Source organism: Heptranchias perlo, unplaced genomic scaffold (genome assembly GCF_035084215.1).
Source record: "Heptranchias perlo isolate sHepPer1 unplaced genomic scaffold, sHepPer1.hap1 HAP1_SCAFFOLD_64, whole genome shotgun sequence".
Classification (NCBI taxonomy): Eukaryota; Metazoa; Chordata; class Chondrichthyes; order Hexanchiformes; family Hexanchidae; genus Heptranchias; species Heptranchias perlo.
In genome coordinates, this window is record NW_027139666.1 from 1064474 (window position 1) to 1086331 (window position 21858).

General features: G+C 42.8%; 2 protein-coding genes across 2 annotated transcripts; one reads left to right on the forward strand and one right to left on the reverse strand.

Annotated features, from left to right (window-relative positions):
* Positions 1–6722: 6722 nt before the first annotated feature.
* Positions 6723–7097, forward strand: LOC137317933 (histone H2A type 1-C-like; the record flags this gene model as incomplete). Its single annotated transcript, XM_067980934.1, has 1 exon — positions 6723–7097. A coding segment is annotated over exon 1 (375 nt), but the record flags the coding sequence as incomplete, so codon positions are not given.
* A 6277-nt stretch (positions 7098–13374) lies between these two features.
* LOC137317931 (histone H2A.J-like) lies at positions 13375–13764 on the reverse strand. Its single transcript, XM_067980932.1, has one exon. The coding sequence runs from the start codon at positions 13762–13764 to the stop codon at positions 13375–13377; it is 390 nt and encodes a 129-aa protein (XP_067837033.1).
* Between the last annotated feature and the right edge of the window lie 8094 nt (positions 13765–21858).

The window sequence follows — 21858 nt, forward strand, 5'->3', positions numbered from 1 at the left end:
GGCCGAAAGCAGAACTGCAACAGTTCGGAACAAATTGCTGAAACCGGACAATGTGCAGTGTGAGCCTGTTTGTGATTGGTGGCAGGTACTAAATCTGATTTTTTAAACCTGCCCATTAACCTTTAGTGTTTGTTATTGAACAGTAAACAGAGCCGGACAGTAAGGATATGGGGAGTTATACAAAGAGCATCTATTGCAGGCATCAGGTGAGAAGTGTGAAGGTCACATTTTAAACAGCGGCTGTTTTGTTTCGGTTGAACGGTTAGTCCCATGAGAAAGGGGAGTAGAAATCTGAAATGTACAAAGGTCCCTGCCCAATCGGGTAGACCCATTCATGGATCAGTGCAGGGGTTGGGTTGTGTCTGGATGTCACTAAATTTTAAAATTGCCCAACACACCTGGTGTGCAGAAGCTGAGTGCTGCAGTACTGCAGTGGAATCAGACACTGACACTGTTTGTATCGCTGTTTTTCCTTTGTGGATATTACAATGATTATTAACAGAGAGATTCAATTGATCACTTTTGGTTTTTTCTACCTCACCTGTTCTTGAGTTAAAAGAGACATTTTTTTTTCCATCAGTCAATTCGTTGAAGGACCCAGAATCAGTGTGATGTTTACTCCACCCGAGGCACAAGGAGCAGTCAGTGCAGCCAGCTCCTTCTCACACACAGTATGCACATTAACACTCAGAGCATAGAGACACAGACAGGTCATCAGTTCCACATTCTCAGATAGCAGAAATGGTCAATACCACACTGATCCCAATCCAACAGTCAAACAGAGCAGGAGAGACAGACGGAATTTCTATTTCACAATGACTCAGTACCGCTGACTGGCAAATAAATAATTCCCAGTCCAAAATCACACCCAGTTTCAGATTGAAAGGCACTGTTTCAATTCTCACATTATTTCAGCCTTAGCTACAAATTAAATACCAGATAGAACTGACACATGGTACTGATTGATAGATACAGAGTGAATAACAATAGTGTACTCCAAGATTAAAATTAAATACCAGCCCTCAATTCACACACATTTTGAGTTTAAAGGTGCAGTATTCATGCCAATAGTGCACCCTGAGATACAAATTAGATACCAATTCAGATGTTACCCATATTTGACTCACATATATGTTCAAAAACCTCATGGTGTCAGAATGAAATGTACAGTTTTAATTCCTTTACTGCAGATTGAGGTACACGTTAGATACCAGTCCAAAATTATCATACAGTATAAAACTGAAAGATATAGTATTGATTTGATTAGTACAGACTGACGTACACATTACATACCAGTACAAAAATCTCTCACAGTATGAGACTGAAAGATGCAGTATCATCCCATTAGTGCAGATTGAGCTACACATTATATACCCGTCCAAAAATCACATTCAGGGTCAAACTGAAAGGCACAGTATGAATTCCATTACAGCAGACTGAGCTACACATTATATACCAGTTCAAAAAACAGATTCAGGGTCATGCCGAATGATGCAGTATCAATCCCATTAGTGCAGAATGAGTTACACATTACACACCAGTCTAAATATATTCCGCAGCATCAGACTGAAAGATACAGTATCAATTCCATTATTGCAGACTGAGCTACACATTATATACAGTCCAAAATTCGCATGCAGTGTCGTACTGAAATATACAGTATGAATCCTATTAGTGTGGACTAAGCCACACATTACAAACCAGTCCAAAAATCTCTCTCAGTGTCTGACTGAAAGCTAGAGTGTCAATTCCATTCGTACAGACTGAACTACACATTACATATCAGTCCAAAAATCACTTCAAGCTCATGCTGAAATGTACAGCATCAATTTCATTAGTGTTGACTGAACCACACATTGCATACTAGAACAAAAATAATCACAGTGTCAGATTGACAGAAAACGTATCAATTCCATCAATGCTGAATGAGCTACAAATTACAAACAACCCATAAATCTCATACAGTGTCAGACTGAGCTACACATTACCTACCAGTCCAAAAATCACATTCTTGGCCATGCTGAAAGATACAGTATCAATCCCATTTGTGCAGACTGAGCTACACCTTACACACCAGTCTAAATATATTACACAGTAGCAGACTAAAAGGTACAGCATCAATTCCATTAGTGCAGACTAAGCGACACATTACATACCGGTCCAAAAACCTCACACGGTATCGGACTGAAAGATACAGTATCATTCTTATTATAGCTGATTGAGCCCCAGTATCAATTTGATTTGTACAGACTGAGCTACACATTCCATACCAGTTCAAAAACCTCATACTTCATCTTTAAGTCTGTTACTGTATCAATTCCATTATAGCTGACTGAGCTACACCTTACAGACTAATCTAAATATATTACACAGAATCAGACTGAAAGATAGAGTATCAATTCCATTTGCGCAGACTGAGCTGCACAAGAAATACCAGTCCAATAATTTCACAGTAAAAGATTAAATGTAAATTATCATTTACAAAAGTCTTCAGAGATTAAAGTGTAATCCTACACCAAAACTCACACACATTGTTTGATTAAAACAAAATCCAAAAGTGTATCCATAATTATAAATTAATGCTGGACAAAAGATTGTGCATCCATTAATGAATTAAACATACAGTTTCAAGCAATATACTGTAACATGAAATAAGAATACAGAACGAATCCAGACTTTCACTTTGTCCCAGAGACGGAGTTACACAATGAATCCCACACTCACACGCAGTATCAGAGACTGACAAGAATAGAATGAATCCTACATTCACATAAAGCACCAGAGACTGACAGATAAAGAATAAATCCCACAAACACACATACACACACGCAGTACCGGAGACTGACAGACACAGAATGAATCTCACACTCACATACAGTCTGACATCTACTGGCTGTAAGGGAGAACTGTAACAGAGTGGAACAAATTCACATCATCTGTCGTTGATCCAGATTCAGGACAATGCAATGGGAGGAAAGAGTTTCTCTCTGTAACTTCTGCTCTCGTATTTTTTCATATTTTGTCAGTGAAAATGAAGACAATTGATTCATAATAAAGTTCTTGTTTTGCTTATTCGAAAGTTGCCCCATTATATTTCACTCTACATTGCTCAATATTTCTGTCTGATTTCTCAGGACACGATTTATATTAATTCAAATAAACCGAACTGAAACACAAATAAAAACTGAGCGCAAATCTGGTAGTTCCAATGACCGTCAAAAGTGAAAGGGATAAAACATAGAAAAAATTAAAACCGAAAATGCTGGAAAGACCCAGCAGGTCCGGCAGCATCTGTGGAGAAGGGAAGCTCGGGTTAACGGTTCACGTCAATGACCCTTCTATAGATCAGAAAGGTTAATCCGACATAATTTAAATAAGGAACTGGAATCTGCAGAGGGAAAAACTTCAGGAAATCAATTAATTTCACTGAATCCGGGCAATTGTGTCCTGTATCCACTGTACAGATCAGGAGAAATAATAATACAAAGGAACAATGTTAAATTCAACGTTATGGGGGAAATAAATGAATATTTAAAATATTTTTAAAATATAAATTAGACCCGTTTGTGTTTTGGAAACACGATCCCTCTGAACATCATCAAATTTGATTCCAGTCTTGGTGTTTCTGAATTCAGCGTGCTGGGATTCAAACCTGTTGGAATTAACTGTTTGGAAGGCAGCTATACTCACCATGAAAGCGCCTTATTTCACGAGGAGAGAGAAGTAGAGTGTTTCTGTGGAGTTTCACACTGAATTGCGCCCTTTGGGTTTTTGGTACTTGAATCACAGACAATAAATAGTTCCCAAACATCAGCCCCTGAACAGACACAACAAGCTGGTGGAATTTCTCATTCATAGATATTAAATAAGAGGATGACAAAAGCAAATAGGAAGAGGTTAGGAAGAAGTCACAAAAACAATTACAGAAGAAAACAGGAACCACGAAATCAAATTATCAAGGTATATGAAAATAAATAATAAATTATTCTACAGATACAAAAATAACAAAATGAAAATCAGAATAGTTTGAGTGCCACTGAGGGATGCACAAGATAAACTCACAGGTAAGGTCAGCGAAATAGCAGAAATATTGAATTATTACTTTGCTCAGTATTTACCCGGGAGATTAACAGGGTGAACTTGATATTAAAGGAAGAGGTCAATAAAGATATCAAGACATTTAAGTTAGAAAGGGTGGTTAAACTGGTCCTGATGGATTGTATCCGTGCATATTAAATGAAGCAAGGGAAGAGATAGCAGAGGCACTGTTACATATATAGAAAAAAAATCATCACAAAGTGGAATAGTGCCAAAGGACTGGATGACAGCTAATGGGATTGTTATATTTTAAAACAGGAGATAGAACAAGTGCAGGGAACTATAGACCAGTTAACGAAAGGTCGGTGGTGGGGATGATCATGGAATCCTTTACTCAATGATGCAGTAGATAAACATCTAGAAACCGAAAATATAATAAGGAATAGTCAGCACGGATTTCAGAAAGGGAAGGTTTAATAGATTGACAGAAGGTTTGACAGTTTAAATTACAGTTCAACAGAACTTATCTCCTTTTCAATTCTGTTCCTTTAGAAATAAACCTCTGTGTTTGTTTTCTATGACATTATCAACCTGAGTTGCTACTTTAATGATTTGTCAATCTGTACCCATAAATCCCTTTGCTCTTCGACCCCATTTAGACTCTTATTTTCCAAGCAGTGTGTGGCCTCCTTATTCCCCCGAGCAAAATGCACCACGTCACAACATTCTTTCTGGAAATGCAATGGCCATTTACACCGCCTTTCAGCAAGTTTATTAAAGTCTTCTTGAATTTTGTTACATTCTTCCTCAGAATAGGCTATACCCACTAAATAATTACAAGCATTTCACACGACATTACAACAAATGTTTGCTCCAACAAAATGTTCTCCATTCCCAGTTTCTCTGAATCCCACTCGTGCAATATAATGTGAAGAATGAGTTTATCTTCTGTCCCTCTCTCATCTGCAAACTTCAATGTCAGGGGTTTGGGGACATCTACTGGCCGGAAGCAGAACTGCAACAGTTCGGAACAAATTGCTGAAACCGGATAATGTGCAGTGTGAGCGTGTTTGTGATTGGTGGCAGATACTGAATCTGATTGGATATCTGAAGAAACCTATCAGAGAGTGAAAGGAAAAGGTGACGTTTATCACTCCCAATGTCCCAATCACAATCATTGCCTTCCACCATCCCTTATTAGCATAGGGTTGTGGGGCTGCCTATTTAATCCGAGCTCGGAGTGGATTTGTGTCATTTCTGGGTCTGAAATTGAGTTTTGAGATGCCTGAGGACAAGAAAGCAGCTCCCAAGAAGGGCGCCAAGAAAACCTTGAGTAAAGCACCAGCCAAGGGCGGCAAGAAGCGGAGAAAGTCGAGGAAGGAGAGTTACTCCATCTACGTCTACAAAGTGATGAAGCAGGTTCACCCCGACACCGGCATCTCCTCAAAGGCCATGAGCATCATGAACTCCTTTGTGAACGATATTTTCGAGCGCATCGCGGGTGAGGCTTCCCGCCTGGCCCATTATAATAAACGCCACACCATCAGCTCCCGGGAGATCCAGACCGCTGTGCGCCTGTTGCTGCCCGGAGAACTGGCCAAACACGCCGTGTCGGAAGGGACAAAGGCGGTGACCAAGTACACCAGCTCCAAGTAAAACTCCACAATCAACTGAAAAAAAATAAACACAAAGGCTCTTTTAAGAGCCACCCACAGTCTCTCTGAAGACGCTGTGCCGACCCCTCTGTATGGAATCATTTTACTGTAGATAGTTTGATAGTAACTGTCTCTCTATAACTCTTGTGCTTTTCTAATTTCTCTTGAAATCTGGAAGATTCTCATAATCACTGCCAGGTATAATAATCTATGTGTCGCTTTCTGTTTAGTTCCAATAACCAAAAAGGTGTCCCTGATCCTCTCATTCCCGTTCATATTCCGCCCCTTCCCCCGCGTCTGCCCCTTCATAGCCGTCTTAAGGCGATGGATTAGACTTCATTTCTTTCTCCTTTTCACGTTTGTTTGTTCATTATTCGGGAATATCACTTTGAGAACCGCAATCCTTTGAAATGCAGCAACCCTGAAAGGGACGTCACACCGAGTACAGAATAGTCTAAAGGCTCTGTCACTGTTCGACTTCTTACACCAGGAGTCTCGGCTCCGGTTTCGATCGCGCTGCAGCTCCTGTGAACAGGGATCAATCCACAATCTGTGGTTTGTTACTTTTACAAAGATTGAGCTGGAATCTGTCCCGTTACAAAATGTTACTTTACTCCCGCCAGATTGAAAGCGAACGGTGAAGGGAGCCGGATTTTAAACGGATTGTAAAAGATTCTGGAAGTTGTGACGGGAAATGTGCAATAACAGAGTAAAAGGAGAGAGATTTTTTAAACTTTGTCTTAAGGCGACATTATTTACTAAATCCGCTTCTTGTGTTACAAATATTTTGGCGGGCTTTTCAAATTTCAAAAAAACGGTTCAGTTCGGTATTTTCCGCCCTTTTCTCATTGCCGGCTATTGATTGGCGAATAAAACAGCTCTCTGATTGGGCTGTTCGCTAAACCAATGAGAGTGAAAACAGATTGACCAATTACAAGTGCCCCCACTTTATACCTCCAGAAGGTATAAGAAGGGCGAGTGCGGGAAGATTTCTTCATTCTTTGTGAAAGTGTTTGTGAGATTGTGGAAATGTCTGGAAGAGGAAAAACCGGCGGTAAAGCTCGGGCCAAGGCCAAGTCTCGCTCATCCCGGGCCGTACTGCAGTTCCCTGTGGGTCGTGTTCACAGGCTCCTGCGAAAGGGGAACTATGCTGAACGTGTGGGTGCCGGAGCCCCGGTCTATCTGGCTGCTGTGCTCGAGTATCTGACGGCTGAAATCCTCGAGCTGGCCGGCAACGCGGCCCGCGATAATAAGAAGACCCGCATCATCCCCAGACACCTGCAGCTGGCCATCCGCAACGACGAGGAGCTCAACAAGCTGCTGGGACGGGTGACCATCGCTCAGGGCGGGGTGCTGCCGAATATCCAGGCCGTGCTGCTGCCGAAGAAAACCAGCAATGTGAGCTCCAAGAGCAAGTAAATCGGCCAAGATTTAATCTGATCAACCCAAAGGCTCTTTTCAGAGCCACCCACTGTATCTGTGAAAGGGCTGGTTACTGTCTGAAGAGACTGACCTATTGATCACAGTTGACCCCGGTCTACGTTGATATATTACATCACTATAGCGGTTGAAGGAATGGGAGCCAATGTAAGTCACCGAACACAAGGGTGACAGGTGAACGGGAGTTGGAGGGAGTTAGAATAGGGCAACGGAGATTTGTAGGAGTTCATGTTTACAGAGCGTGGAAGATCGGAGGCTGACCAGGAGAGCATTGGAATAGCAAAGTCTGGAGGGAACAAGGGAATGGATGAGTGTTTCAGCACCAGATCAGCTGAGGCAGGGGCGGAGACGCGCGATGTTTCAAAGGTGGAATTAGGTCTTGGTGATGGAGCGGATATGTGGTCGGATGCTCATCTCAGGGTCAGATAGGACACAAAGGTTGCGAACGGTCATATTCCGGCTCACACAGTGGCCAGGGTCAAGTCTCTGTCCATCCCGGTCCCTGAATCGATCCAGTCCCCAAACAGGACCTGGGTCTGTCCATCCCGACCACTGAATCTATCCAGTCCCCACACAGGACCTGGGTATGTCCATCCCGGTCCCTGAATCTATCCAATTTCACACTGACTCCAGCTCTAATTCAATTCATAATAGCCACACATGACCAATCTCCATCCATTCCGGTCCCTGAATCTATCCAGTCCCCAATGACCTCAGCTCTAATTAAACTCATTTTACCCACACAGGAACTGTCTCTGTCCATCCCGGTCCCTGAATATATGCAGTCCACACACAGGAACTGGGTCTGTCCATCCAATACCTGAATCTATCCAGTCCACACACAGGACCTGGGTCTGTCCATCCAATACCTGAATCTATCCAGTCCACACACAGGACCTGTGTCTGTCCATCCAATATCTGAATCTATCCAGTCCCCACACAAGACCTGGGTCTGTCCATCCTGGTCCCTGAATCCATGCAGTCCCCATACAGGACCTGGGTCTGTCCATTCCGTTCCCTGATTCTGTCCAGTTCCCAATGACTTCAGCTCCAATAAACGCATTGTACCCACACAGTAACTGTCTCTGTCCATCCCAGGACCTGAATCTACCCAGTCCCCACACAGGATCATTCTCCATTCATCCCAGTGCCTGATTCTATCCAGTCCCATACTGACCCAAGCACGGAAAGGTACAGATTGCCTTCCACACCGATTGATGTTTATTAAACTATTGGGCGCCTCCTGTCAGCTACAAATCTGAAACTAAAACTATCCCTCTTCCAACGGTTCCGTAGCGGCATTGATTGATTTTATTATGAAAGTGATTGTGTTGGAACTGTAGTGTGCCTCATTTATTGAATTTAAATTATATATTCCGCCTTTTTTTCTGGAAACCCTTGAATATCAAGCCGGAGTCTGTAAGGATTGTCTCTGAATTTGTATTTCCTATTTGATGCTGGTGAAAATTTTATAAAGGACGGTAACTAATTCCTGGAGGCGGAGCTTGAAGTTGCACGTCCGCTTGTCCGTCATTCTGAGCCAGTCTCCTCCTCTCCCGCACTTCATGCTCTGTCTGTCATTCAAACACTCCTCCCCGGCCTCTCCGATACTGTGCCTTTCTCAACCAGGTCGGGGCGAGCTTTATAAATACAGAAGAAAGGCGAGAGTCTTTCATTCAGCAGCGATCTGAGTGAAGAATCATCATGTCTGGCAGAGGTAAAGGAGGCAAAGGACTGGGCAAAGGCGGAGCCAAGCGGCACCGGAAAGTGCTTCGTGATAACATCCAGGGGATCACCAAACCAGCCATCCGCCGCCTGGCTCGCCGTGGCGGTGTCAAGCGGATCTCGGGTCTGATCTACGAGGAAACCCGCGGGGTGCTGAAGGTTTTCCTGGAGAATGTGATCAGGGACGCGGTAACCTACACTGAACACGCCAAGCGCAAGACGGTCACTGCCATGGATGTGGTGTACGCTCTGAAACGGCAGGGCCGCACTCTCTATGGATTCGGCGGCTGAACAACTCGACCCTTTCTAACCGGACACAAAACAAAGGCTCTTCTAAGAGCCACCCACCGCCTCACAGAGAGAGCACTGACCTGGGAACTGGTGCGGGGTTATATGGGGCTCGGGAATAGTTTTACAATTAAAGAGTTTTCTGTGACACACAGTACGGTGAGGTGGGATCGGCGGCGAGCTGCACCGGTTACTGAGAGGGAACTTTCCCTCATTGAGTGCACTGAATTGTCCAGGAAACGTTACAAGTGAGTTTACCCGGAGCTGAATTCCCCCCCCCCCCTCGCTGAAATGTTCCTTCACTCCATTCGCTCTGTTTTGGTTCTATTTATCAGTCAGATGTTGTGATGTGGGACCGGGGGTTTCCATGGGAGAACAGGTTGAGCTGAGCCGCTGTGATAAGGGCCCAGCTTGTGATATGGATTTTCCCTCTGACGGTTGTTTCTGACACTGATACTGAGAGGGTTTGTGAAATTGAACCGTTTGAGCTCAGTCATTGGGGACCTGGAATTACCACAGGCCCAACTGGCAAACCCCGCTCTAAACTGAGGCTACTTCTCATTGGTTGCTTTGCTTGAAAACTAATTTCCTTAACCAATCGGAGAGACGACAATAAGAAAACGGAGCAAATTGTTGGCCACAATTGACCGATTTTTTAAAATTTGAAAAAGGCCGCCAATTTCAGTGTATGAAATAAGCGATGTCGTTTTTACACAAAGACTTAAAATCTCTTTGTAATAATGTTATTCCGTATTACACGTCCCAAATTCCGAGCGCTGTTTCAAAAACACATTGTCTATAACTTGCGGAATATAACCCCAATCATAGATTGCTGATATGGACAAATTTCACTTCTACCTGTAAAAATAACAAACTCCAGGTTATCAATTGATTCCGTTGCAGGGACTGAACAGGAACCGTGTGTCCTGAAAACGGAATCATGGACGAAGCCTGAAAATGAGCCAATTCTTTTCTCCAGTCGTTCATTCTGGATTGTTACACTGCGGGGAACGTGCTGCTAATATGCGGGATAATAAGATCAGTAATTAATTATTTCAGAGATTGGCTCCACAGTGAGAAAGAGGAAGGAACTGAATTCTGATTCATTGCCCTGAAACTGGTGGTTCACGGGAAAACCGGGGGCGGTGTAAATCTGAATGAGAGCGAGAGCAAAGCAAAAGGGAATTGAACGGACCCCGGCCCCGTGTTCACTTTATTGGGCAGTAAATTCTACAGAGACAAACATTAAAATGGAGTAGTTTCACTGAATTTCTTTCCATTTATCCACCAGATTCAAAGGATGATGACCGAGTAAAGCAGCAACTCTGTATCTGTCAGTCTCTGGTCCCGTATGTGAGTCGGATTCATTCTGAATCTGTCAGTCTCTGGTACTGTGTGTGAGTGTGGGATTCATTCTGTATCTATCAGTCTCGAGTACTGTGTGTGAGTGTGGGATTCATTCTGTATCTGTCAGTCTCTCGTACTGTGTGCGCTGTGGGATTCATTCTGTATCTATCAGTCTCTGGTACTGTGTGTGAGTGTGGGATTCATTCTGTATCTGTCAGTCTCGGGTACTGTGTGTGAGTGTGGGATTCTTTCGAGATCTGTCAGTCTCTGGTACTGTGTGCGAGTGTGGGATTCATTCTGTATCTGTCATTCTCTGGTACTGTGTGTGAGTGTGGGAATCATCCTGTATCTGTCAGTCTCTGGTACTATGTGTGAGTGTGGGATTCATTCTGTATCTGTCAGTCTCTGGTACTGTATTTGAATGTGGGATTAATTCTAAATCTCTCTGTCTCTTGTCCTGTGTGTGAGTGTGGGGTACATTCTGTATTCGTCAGTTTCTGGTACTGTGTGTGAGAGAGGGATTTATTCTGTATCTGTCAGTCTCTTGGCCTGTGTGTGAATGTTGGATTCATTCTGGATCTGTCCGTCTCTGGTACTGTGTGTGAGTGTGGGATTCATTCTGTATCTGTCAGTTTCTGGTACTGTGTGTGAGTGTGGGATTCATTCTGTATCTGTCAGTCTCTGGTACTGTATTTGAATGTAGGATTCAATCTAAATCTGTCAGTCTCTTGTCCTGTGTGTGAGTGTGGGGTGCATTCTGTATTTGTTAGTCTCTGGTACTGTGTGTGAATGTGGGATACATTCTGTATCTGTCAGTCTCTGGTACTGTGTGTGAGTGAGGGATTTATTCTTTATCTGTTAGTCTCTGGTACTGTGTGTGAGTGTGGGATTCACTCTGTATCTGTCAGTCTCTAGTACTGTATGTGAGTTTGGGATTCCTTCTGCATGTCAATCTCTGTACTGTATCTGAGTGTGAGATTCATTCTGTGTCTATATTTATTCTCTCAGATTACATTATGGTGTTCAATATTGTAGCTTTAATATCTTAATGTTTAAATAGTTTTTATCAATATGGATACACTTTAGGATTTGATGCTGGAGGTTTTAATCAGATAATTTGTGTGCTTTTTGGACAACTATTAAATCTGTATCTCTGAGTAATATTATGAATGATAATGTATCTTTCAAACTGACATTTTTGAATTGGTACATAATGTGCAGATCAGTCTGCACGAAATGAATTGATGCTGCATCTTTAATTTTTGTTTTGTAAGATTTTTGGACTTGTGTGTCTGTGATACTGTGTCATTAAATCTCTTAACATGAGTATATTATAAACTGGTATCTAATGTGTTTCTCAGGTTATACTGTCACAGCTTTTCTCAATCTGATATTGTACATGAGTTTTGGACTTGCAATTTGTATCCGAATGATGCACTATTCGAATGAATAAGGCATGTATTGAACTCACGTGTGTGTGAGAGTTCTGGGCTCGTATTCAATTTGAATCTCGGGGTACCTGGTATTTAATTCACGGCTAATATTGCCATTTTGTGAAATTGACAATCTGAAAACGAGACTTTGGACTGGAATTTTTGTATCTACCTGTCAGCGGGACTGAGTTCGGGAGAAATGGAACAGTGTCTGCCTCACCTCCTCTGTTTGGCTGTTGGATTGAAAATGTGTCTCTGGAACTTGGGATCAGTGTGGGACTGACTACTTCTGCTGTCTGAGACTGTGGAACTGATGACCTGTCTGTGTCTCTGTGCTCTCAGAGTGATAATATACCTACTGTGTGTGAGAAGGCGCTGGCTGCACTGTTCCTTTGCCTCGGGTGGAGGAAACGTCACATTCACTCTGGCTCGTTCAAGGGTTTGCCTGTAGAAAGAAACGTATCGCATGTAACTCAAGAACAGGTGAGGTAGAAAATACGTAAGTGATCAGTTTAATAACTGTTAACCCATCAACATATCCAGTGGCACATTTGGACAGGGAAACTACTGGCAAACAGGTACAGAATGGTCTGATTCCGGTCCTACACTTTCACGTGAGGCATCTACACCCCCAGTGTCAATCTAACTCGGACATCGATACAGGGAGAGGCTCGGGCACGCGTGCAAAGTACAAGAGATGCAAGTTTTCATTTCCGATATAGTATCAGCTTGGCACTGTTGGAAATATTTTCATTTCTAATGAACCAGACTCGGATCAAATAAAGTTTGTCTATTTTCCCTCTCCAGTTATTGTGACAGAGGCTGTTTCACTGTAACTCGCACGAATAGAACTTAAGTGTTTTCGCTCAGCGCTAGAATCAGAAGCAGTGTAAAACTTAGTGTCACATTCACTGCGGTACTCGTCACTGACACAGGAACAGACTGACAGGGACAGAATAAATCCCTCACTCAGCCAATAATAGACAAATTTCATTCATTGATTCAGCAATCGCTGACACAATAATCAACACATCCGTCACCTTCTGGAGGACAAATCTGGGTATTGGAAGTCAGACCGAGTAAGTGTTCTGGGAGGATGAGACTGTAAATAACACTTACTATAATGGCCGCAACACAATAGAGTGCCTCTTGTTGCCGATGATCAAACTCACCTGTAATTTCTGTATTCCACCCTCCCAGTTCAATGAACTGATTATTTTGTGCCTCATTTCCTATTCAATCTGTAAATTTCAACCTATTGGAGGTTGGCGACATCTACTGTCCACAAGCGAGTATTGAACAGATCATTTGTATTCAACAACATATCGTTAGTTTCTAACTAAGCGATTTATTATTAAATTAAGCTCTGACTCGCTTCAGCCCTTTCATAGATACAGTGGGTGGCTCTGAAAAGAGCCTTTGGGTTACCAGATTAAATCTTGACCGGTTTACTTGCTCTTGGTGCTCACACTGCTGGTTTTCTTCGGCAGCAGCACGGCCTGGATATTCGGCAGCACCCCGCCCTGAGCGATGGTCACCCGTCCCAGCAGCTTGTTGAGCTCCTCGTCGTTGCGGATGGCCAGCTGCAGGTGTCTGGGGATGATGCGGGTCTTCTTGTTGTCGCGGGCCGCGTTGCCGGCCAGCTCGAGGATTTCAGCCGTCAGATACTCGAGCACAGCAGCCAGATAGACCGGGGCTCCGGCACCCACACGTTCAGCATAGTTCCCCTTTCGCAGGTGCCTGTGAACACGGCCCACAGGGAACTGCAGTCCGGCCCGGGATGAGCGAGACTTGGCCTTGGCCCGAGCTTTACCGCCGGTTTTTCCTCTTCCAGACATTTCCACAATCTCACAAACACTTTCACAAAGAATGAAGAATGACGGCTGTATTAACCCTTTTTATTGACTGAAAGATCATCTGATTGGTTGGGCATTATTACACCTCATTTGCCTATTTCAATAACCAATCAGATAGCTGGAAATTAGATGAGGGCGGGATTTAACGGCCTCAACGGACAGATCAGGAATTTTATGAATTTCAAAAAACCCGCCAGTGTCGTAAAGGACCGGATTTAGATCAATGTCGCCCTGAGCACAAGATTTTAAACCCGTTCAATTTATCTTGTCTTATTCAGCGCTACCCGTCACCAATCGCTGGCGCTGTTTTAAAATCTGCTTTAATTTATGGCTCATTCTATTATCGCTTACAAACTGTACCGGACGGGACTAAAGCCCCATTCACAGCATTCCGTGAAGTGACACGTTTCAATTCAGTCTTTCTGAAAGTGACACGTTATAGTTTGTTCCCTTCTCACAGAGCCGGGAGTGCTTCTATGAAACGAGGGACCCGGACGGAATTCTCATTCTGCCCCTATTCCGCTGTGTTTCTGCAAGGGGTGCGTTTGCTTTTAATATGGGGATTTTCACCTCAGACATTAAACATTTCTGAGATTGAATTCATAGAGATAATGGAATTGCTCCCGGGGTCATTCAGGGTGTGTTCGTGGCTGGAATAGTAACGCTTTAAGAAAAAAACGAATGGGAAGGAGCGGATCAGAAACTCGCGTTCAGTTTATGGGTCAGAAATTTCAACGGTGCAGTTACAGTATCAGTTTTGGATTGGAATAATATCGCGGTATTAAAAGATACTAAGCAATTATATAGGAAATGCAGCTCTTTCAGAGAGGTTGTGGGTGGCTCTTAAAAGAGCCGTTGTGGTTTTTTTTCAGTACATTGTGGAGTTTTACTTGGAGCTGGTGTACTTGGTCACCGCCTTTGTCCCTTCCGACACAGCGTGCTTGGCCAGTTCCCCGGGCAGCAGCAGGCGCACGGCGGTCTGGATCTCCCGGGAGCTGATGGTCGCCCGCTTGTTGTAATGGGCCAGGCGGGAAGCCTCACCCGCGATGCGCTCGAAAATATCGTTCACAAAGGAGTTCATGATGCCCATGGCCTTGGAGGAGATGCCGGTGTCGGGGTGAACCTGCTTCATCACTTTGTAGACGTAGATGGAGTAACTCTCCTTCCTCGACTTTCTCCGCTTCTTGCCGCCCTTGGCTGGTGCTTTACTCAAGGTTTTCTTGGCGCCCTTCTTGGGAGCTGCTTTCTTGTCCTCAGGCATTTTCAAACTCAATTTCAGACCCAGAAATGACCCAAATCCGCACCGAGCTCGGATTAAATAGGCAGCCCCACAACCCTATGGTAATGAGGGATGGGGGAAGGCAATGATTGTGATTGGGTCACTGAGAGTGATGTCGCAATAATTATTCACTGTAACTCTCTGATTGGATACCTGAAGAAACCAATCAGATTTAGAACCTGCCACCAATCACAAACACGCTCACACTGCACATTGTTCGGTTTCAGCAATTTGTTCCGAACTGTTGCAGTTCTGCTTCCGGCCAGTAGATGTCCCCAAACCCCGGGTCAATGAAGTTTGCCGATGAGAGAGGGACAGAAGATAAACTCATTCTTCACAATATCTTGCACGAGTGTGATTTAGAAAAACTGGGAATGGAGACGAGATGCAAATACATTTTGTTAGACCAAGCATTGGCTTTAATGCTGTGTTAAATTCTTGTAATTGATTTTGGGATTATAGCCAATACTTCGACAAAATATACTTGCAGAACGGCCGTGTAAATGTGTATTGAATTTCAATATAGAAAGTTGTGAGCTGGTGCATTTTGTTAGGGGGAATAAAGGAGGCCACATACTGCTTGGAAAATATGATTTTAAATGGGGTAGAGGAGCAATGTAAATCGTGTCCTGAGAAATCAGAGAGAAATACTGCGCAATGTAAGTGAAAAATAACGGGGTAAATTCACAACTATCGAATGAGTGAAACAAAAACTTTATTTTGAATCAATTGTCTTCATTTTGCAATCACAAAACGTGCAAAATTACGAGAGTAGAAGTGACAGACAGAAACTTTCCTCACATTGCACATTGTCCTGTTTCTGCAACCACGACAGATAATGTGAATTTGTTTTCCGCTCTTTCACAGTTCTCGCCTACGTCCAGTAGAGTTCAGTCTCTTGTACTGTGCATGAGAGCGGGATTTCATCTGTATCTGTCAATCTCTGATACTGTGTGTGGGGGATTCATTCTGCATCTGTCATTCTCTGGTACTGAGTATGAGCATGGTATTTATTCTGTATCTCTCAGTCTCTGGCACTACATATGAGTTTAGGATCGTTCTGTATCTGCCAGTCTCTTTCACTGTATATGAGAGAGGGATTAATTCTGTATCTGCCAGTCTCAGGTACTGTGCATAAGTGTGGAATTAACTCTGTTACTGTCAGTCTCTTGTGCTATCTGTGAGTGTGGGATTCATTCTGCATCTGCCATTCTCAGCTACTTTATCTCAGTGTGGCATTCATTCTGTAATTCAGTCCCTGAGACAAAGTGCAAATCTGGATTCACTCTGTATTCTTATTTCAGTTCCCAGTATTTTACTTGAAACTGTATCTTTAATACTTTAAAGTATATGCAGTTTTTCGTCAAGTATTTAATTTGTAAATATGGATATATTTTTCGATTTTCTTTAATCAAACATAGTGTGTGGGTTTTGGAGTAGTGTTTCATCTTAATCTCTAAACTCATATGTGAATGATAATGTACCTTTCAATCTGTTCATGGTGAAATTATTGGACTGGTATGTAATGTGTAGCTCAGATCTGCAATAATGTCTGTGAGTACTGTCTGTGAGTGTGGGATTCATTGTGTTCCTGTCAGTTTCTGGTACTGGGTGTGAGTGAGCTTAATTTTGTATCTGTCAGTCTCTGGTGCTGTATGTGAATGTGGGATTCATTCTGTATCTGTCAGTCTCTGGTACTGTGTGTGAATGTGGGATTCATTCTGTATCTGTCAGTCTCTGGTGCTGTGTGTGAGTGTGGGTTTCATTCTGTATCGATCAGTCTCTGGTATTGCATGTGAGTATGAGATTCATTCTGTGTATGTCAGTCCCTGGTACTGAATGTGAGTGTGGGATTCATTCTGTATCTGTCAGTCCCTGGTACTGAATGTGAGTGTGGGAATCATTCTGTATCTGTCAGTCCCTGGTACTGTGTGTGAGTGTGGGATTCATTCTGTATCTGTCAGTCTCTGGTACAGTCTGTGAGTGTGGGATTCATTCAATATCTGTTGGACCCTGGTATTGTGTGTGAATGAGGGTTTCATTCTGTTCCCCTCAGTGTCAGGCGATATATGTGAGGGAGTCATTCATTCTGCATCTATCAATTTCTAGTACTGTTTGTGAGTGATATGAATGTTGTCTCCGTCAGTCCGTGCTACAGTGTGCGAGTGTGGGTTTCATTCTGTTTTTCAGTCTCTGGTACTGTGGAAGTGTGTGATTCATTCTATGTCTGTCAGTCCCTTGTACTGTGTGTGAGTGTCGGATTCATTCGGTATCTGTCAGTCACTGTTACGTTGTGTGAGTGTAGGATTCATTCTGTATCTGTCAATCACTGGTATATTGTGCGAGTGTGGGTTTCATTCTATTTGTCAGCCTCTGGTACTGTGGGAGTGTGTGATTCATTCCATGTCTGTCAGTCCCTTGTGCTGTGTGTGAGTGTCGGATTCATTCGGTATCTGTCAGTCAATGTTACATTGTTTGAGTGTTGGTTTCAATCTGCATCTCAGTATCTGGCCCTCTATCTGAGTGTGAGATTCATTCTTTATCTGTATGTAATTTGCATCTCCGTTTACACTATGGTGGTCAAAACTATCTTTAATCCCTCAATGTATCAATATTTTTTCCCAGTGTTTAATTGGTAGATAATGATACATTTTAAAATGTAATGTAGGTTATAATCAGAGAATGTGGGCACTTTTTGGACTTCAATTAAATCTGTATCGATGGGAAAACAATTGTGAATTAGTTTATCTACCAAAATGATATGGTGACATTTTTGAACTTTTATATCATGTGGAGCTCAGTCTGCATGAATGGAACACAGTGTATTTCAGTCTGAATCCGTATCAGTTTTTTGTAGTGGTTTATAATGTGTAGATCAGTCTGCACTAATGCAATTGATAATGTATCTTTCAATCTGACACTGTGAGATTTTTGGACTGATAAGTATTGTGTAACTCAGACTGCATTAATGTGTGTGACTGTGAGATTCATTCTGTATCTGTCAGTCCCAAGTACTGTCTGTGAATGTGTGATTCATTCTGTATCTGTCAGGCTCTGGTACTTTGGAAGTATGTGATTCATTCTATATCTGTCAGTCCCTTGTACTGTGTGTGAATGTAGGATTCATTCTGTATCTGTCAGTCACTGTTACATTGTGTGAGCGCTGCTTTCCTTCAGGTTGTCAGTCTCTGGCCCTCTATCTGAGTGTGAGATTCATTCTTTATCTCTATGTAATTTGTATCTCCATTTACAGTATGGTGTTCAAATCTGTATCTTTAATACCTCAATGTATGCATATTTTTCCCAGTGTTTAATTGGCTGATAATGAAATTCTGTAGAATATAGTCAGAGAATGTGTGCACTTTTGAGAATACTATTAAATCTGTATCGATGTGAACACAATTGTGCATTAGTTTATCTTCCAAACTGATAAAGTGACATTTTTGAACTTGTATATGACGTGTAGCTTAGTCTGCATGAATGGAATACTGTATATTTCAGAGTGAATTTGCATCAGTTTTTTGTCGTGGTTTATAATGTGTAGATCAGTCTGCACGAATGGAATTGATACTGTTTCTTTCAATCTGATACTTCTTGGACTGGTAAGTAATGTGTTACTCAGCCTGCACTAATGTGTGATTCATTTTGTATCTCCCAGTCTCTGGAACAGTGTGTGAGTGTGAGATTCATTCTGTATCTTGTCAGTAGTGTGTGTGAGTTTGTGATTTATTCCATATATGCAGTCTCTGATACTGTGAGTGTGGGATTTATTCTATGTCTTTCAGTCTCCAGTCTTGTATGTGGGTGTTGAATTCATTCTATATATGCAGCCTCTCAGACTGCATGTTGGTGTGGGATGCATTCTCTATCTGTCAGTCTCTGGTACTTTGTGTGAGTGTGTGATTCATTCTCTATCTGTCAGACTCTGGTACTGTGTGAATGTGGGTGTCATTATTTATCTGTCAGTCTCTAGTACTTTATGAGAGTGAGTAATTAACCAGATATCTATCAGTCCTTGGTACTGTATGCCAGTGTGGGATTCAATCTGTATCTGTCATCTCTGGTACCATATGTGAGTGTAGGATTCGCTCTGTGTCTGTCAGTCTCTAGTATTGTATGTGAGTTTGGGATTCCTTCTGCATCTGTCAGTCTCTGGTACTGTATCTCAGTGTGAGATTCATTCTGTATTTGTATGTAATTATTCTCTCAGATTGCATTATTGGGTTCAAAATTGTAGCTTTAATATCTTCATGTTTAGGTCATATTTCTCATTATTTAACTGGTAAATATGGGTACACTTTAGGATTTGACGCTGTAGGTTTTAATCAGATAATTTGTGTTCTTTTTGAACTACTATTAAATCTGTATCTCTGTAAGTACAATTGTGAATGATAATGTACATTTCAAATTGATATGGTGACACTTTTCAAATGGTATTTTATGTGCATCTCAGTCTGCACTAATAGAATTGATACTGTATCTATAAATCTCATACTATGAGTGTATTATAAACTGATATCTAATTTGTTTCTCAGGTTACACTGTCACAGCATTTCTCAATCTGATACTGTACATGAGTTTTGGACTGGTATGGAATTTGTATCACATGATACATGCAATATCCATTCGAATAGTGTATTAAACTCACATGTGTGTGTGAGTTCTGGGCTAGTATTCAATTGGAATCTCAGGGTATATTATTGGGATACATTCTATACCTTCCAATCGGGTGCCATGTGTGATTTCGATCTGTGATTTAATTCGTACCTAATGTTGCCCTATTGTGAGATTGACACAGTGCCTTTCAATCTGATAGTGTGAACTTCGACTGGGATTTTTGTATCTGCCTGTCAACGTGACTCAGCTCGGGGGAAATAGAACAGCGTCTGCCTCACCTGCTCTGTTTGAATGTTGGATTGAAAAAGTGCCGGTGGAACTTGGGATCAGTGTGGGACTGAGTGCTTCTACTGTCTGAGACTGTGGAACTGATGACCTGTCTGTGCCTCTGTGTCTCTGTGCGCTGTGTGTGATAATGTACTTACTGTGTGGGAGAAGGAGTTGGCTGCACTGTTCCTTGTGCCTCGAGTGGAGGAAACATAACACTGATTCTGGGTCCTTCAAGGATTTGCCTGTCGGAAGAAATTTATCTCTTGTAACTCAAGAACCAGTGAGGTAGAAAATACAAAAGTGTTCGAATTAATATCCATGTCAATGATTATTTTGAATATCCACAAATGAAAACCAGTGATACAAACAGTGTCAGTGTCTGACTCCACTGCAGTACTGCAGCACTCAGCTTCTGCACACCACGTGTGTTGGGCAATTTTACAACGATTTAGTGACATCCAGACACAACCCAACCCCTGCACTGATCCATGAATGGGACAACCCGATGGGGCAGGGAACTTTGTACAGGTCAGGTTTCTAATCCCCTCTCCCATGGGACTTACCGTTCAAATGAAAGCAAACAGCCGTTGTTTAAAATGTGTCCTTCACACTTCTCACCTGGTGCCTGCAATAGATGCTCTTTGTATAACTCCCCGCATCCTTACTGCCCGGCACTGTTTCCACTCTTCACTGTCCAATAACAACAAACAGGGTGAGACTGGAACGAAACCAGGAACATTCACGACTGGTTTGGGGAGAGAAAGCAGCAATGATTTGAAATAGCAGGTTCTTCCCATTCTGTCTCCCTTACCCTGGACACACCCTGTACATACACAGCCCGAGAATGGCCTCTCCCTTCCCCCGCTCACTCCATGTTCCGGGACCAGTTCCTGATCCACTCCGCCTCTTACAAACAGCCCCCGGACTTCCCCTGCCCTTGCTCCGGACTCAATGCCGATCTCTGAGCCCATCTGCGGACACGGTCCCGAAGCGATGAGCTGCTGTAACGAGGCTGCTCTTTGCTCCCTTCCTCCGGAGGCCGTGATCTCTACAGTCCCGGCTGTTTTGAACGATCTTCTTCCGCTCACTGAGTGAATGGCGCCCACAGGCCGAGCTGGGGGAGGGAACGCGCTTGCGCTCTTCTGCTCACCAACAACCAGCCCTGGGGGCGAGGCTGAGCCGCGCATGCGCAGATATCTGGTTTAATTCCCAATGCACAAATCGATGGAAACTTTCCCCAATTTGAATTTTTCAGAGTCTGAGCAAAGGAAGTGGGTCTGGGGGAAAGGTCAGAGGGAATGGGGTCCACAGGCAGTGCAGGAACAGGCACCAGAATGGAAAAGAGATGGGATTCCACCAGTGCCTCACGCTGGAATCCAGACTGACTTTACAATCTCTAACTATGAAACTAGATGTTTCCATCCCTGCTGTTTCTCTCGGTATCTTTTGATGGTAAAGAGCCTTTCATAGATAAAGTGGGCGGGTGATAAATGGCTTTGATTCATTCTTGCACTCTTTACTGATAAAACTGAAGCGTGAGGAAGAAACTGGGGCGGTGGGAGGATTTCTCAAACCAATCCTGGAGAAAAAAGGAGGAAAGAGTGAGTCGATGTGTTTGTTGGGATCGTGTAGGATTAATATCTGACAGCACTGGTCCCAGATTAATTTAATCAGAATGCAACTCTCGATTACTGAGAGTAATACTGAACGTCCCTGAGCTGCAAAACAGAATAAAGTACAACAGGCAAGAGAGGGTTAAATGTGGCCCATTGTTTTTGTCACTCTCTGAACTGAGTGTGGGATTAATAGTGTGTCTGCCTCTGGTGCAATATCAGTGAGAGATGAGAATGCATCTTTTGTCTCTCCAATGGGATCTTTCTGGATAAAACGAAACTTTACAGGTTAGTCTG

Excerpts from the sequence above, each read along its gene's own strand:
- LOC137317931 (XM_067980932.1), bottom strand. The coding sequence starts at position 13,764 with ATGTCTGGAAGAGGAAAAACCGGCGGTAAAGCTCGGGCCAAGGCCAAG.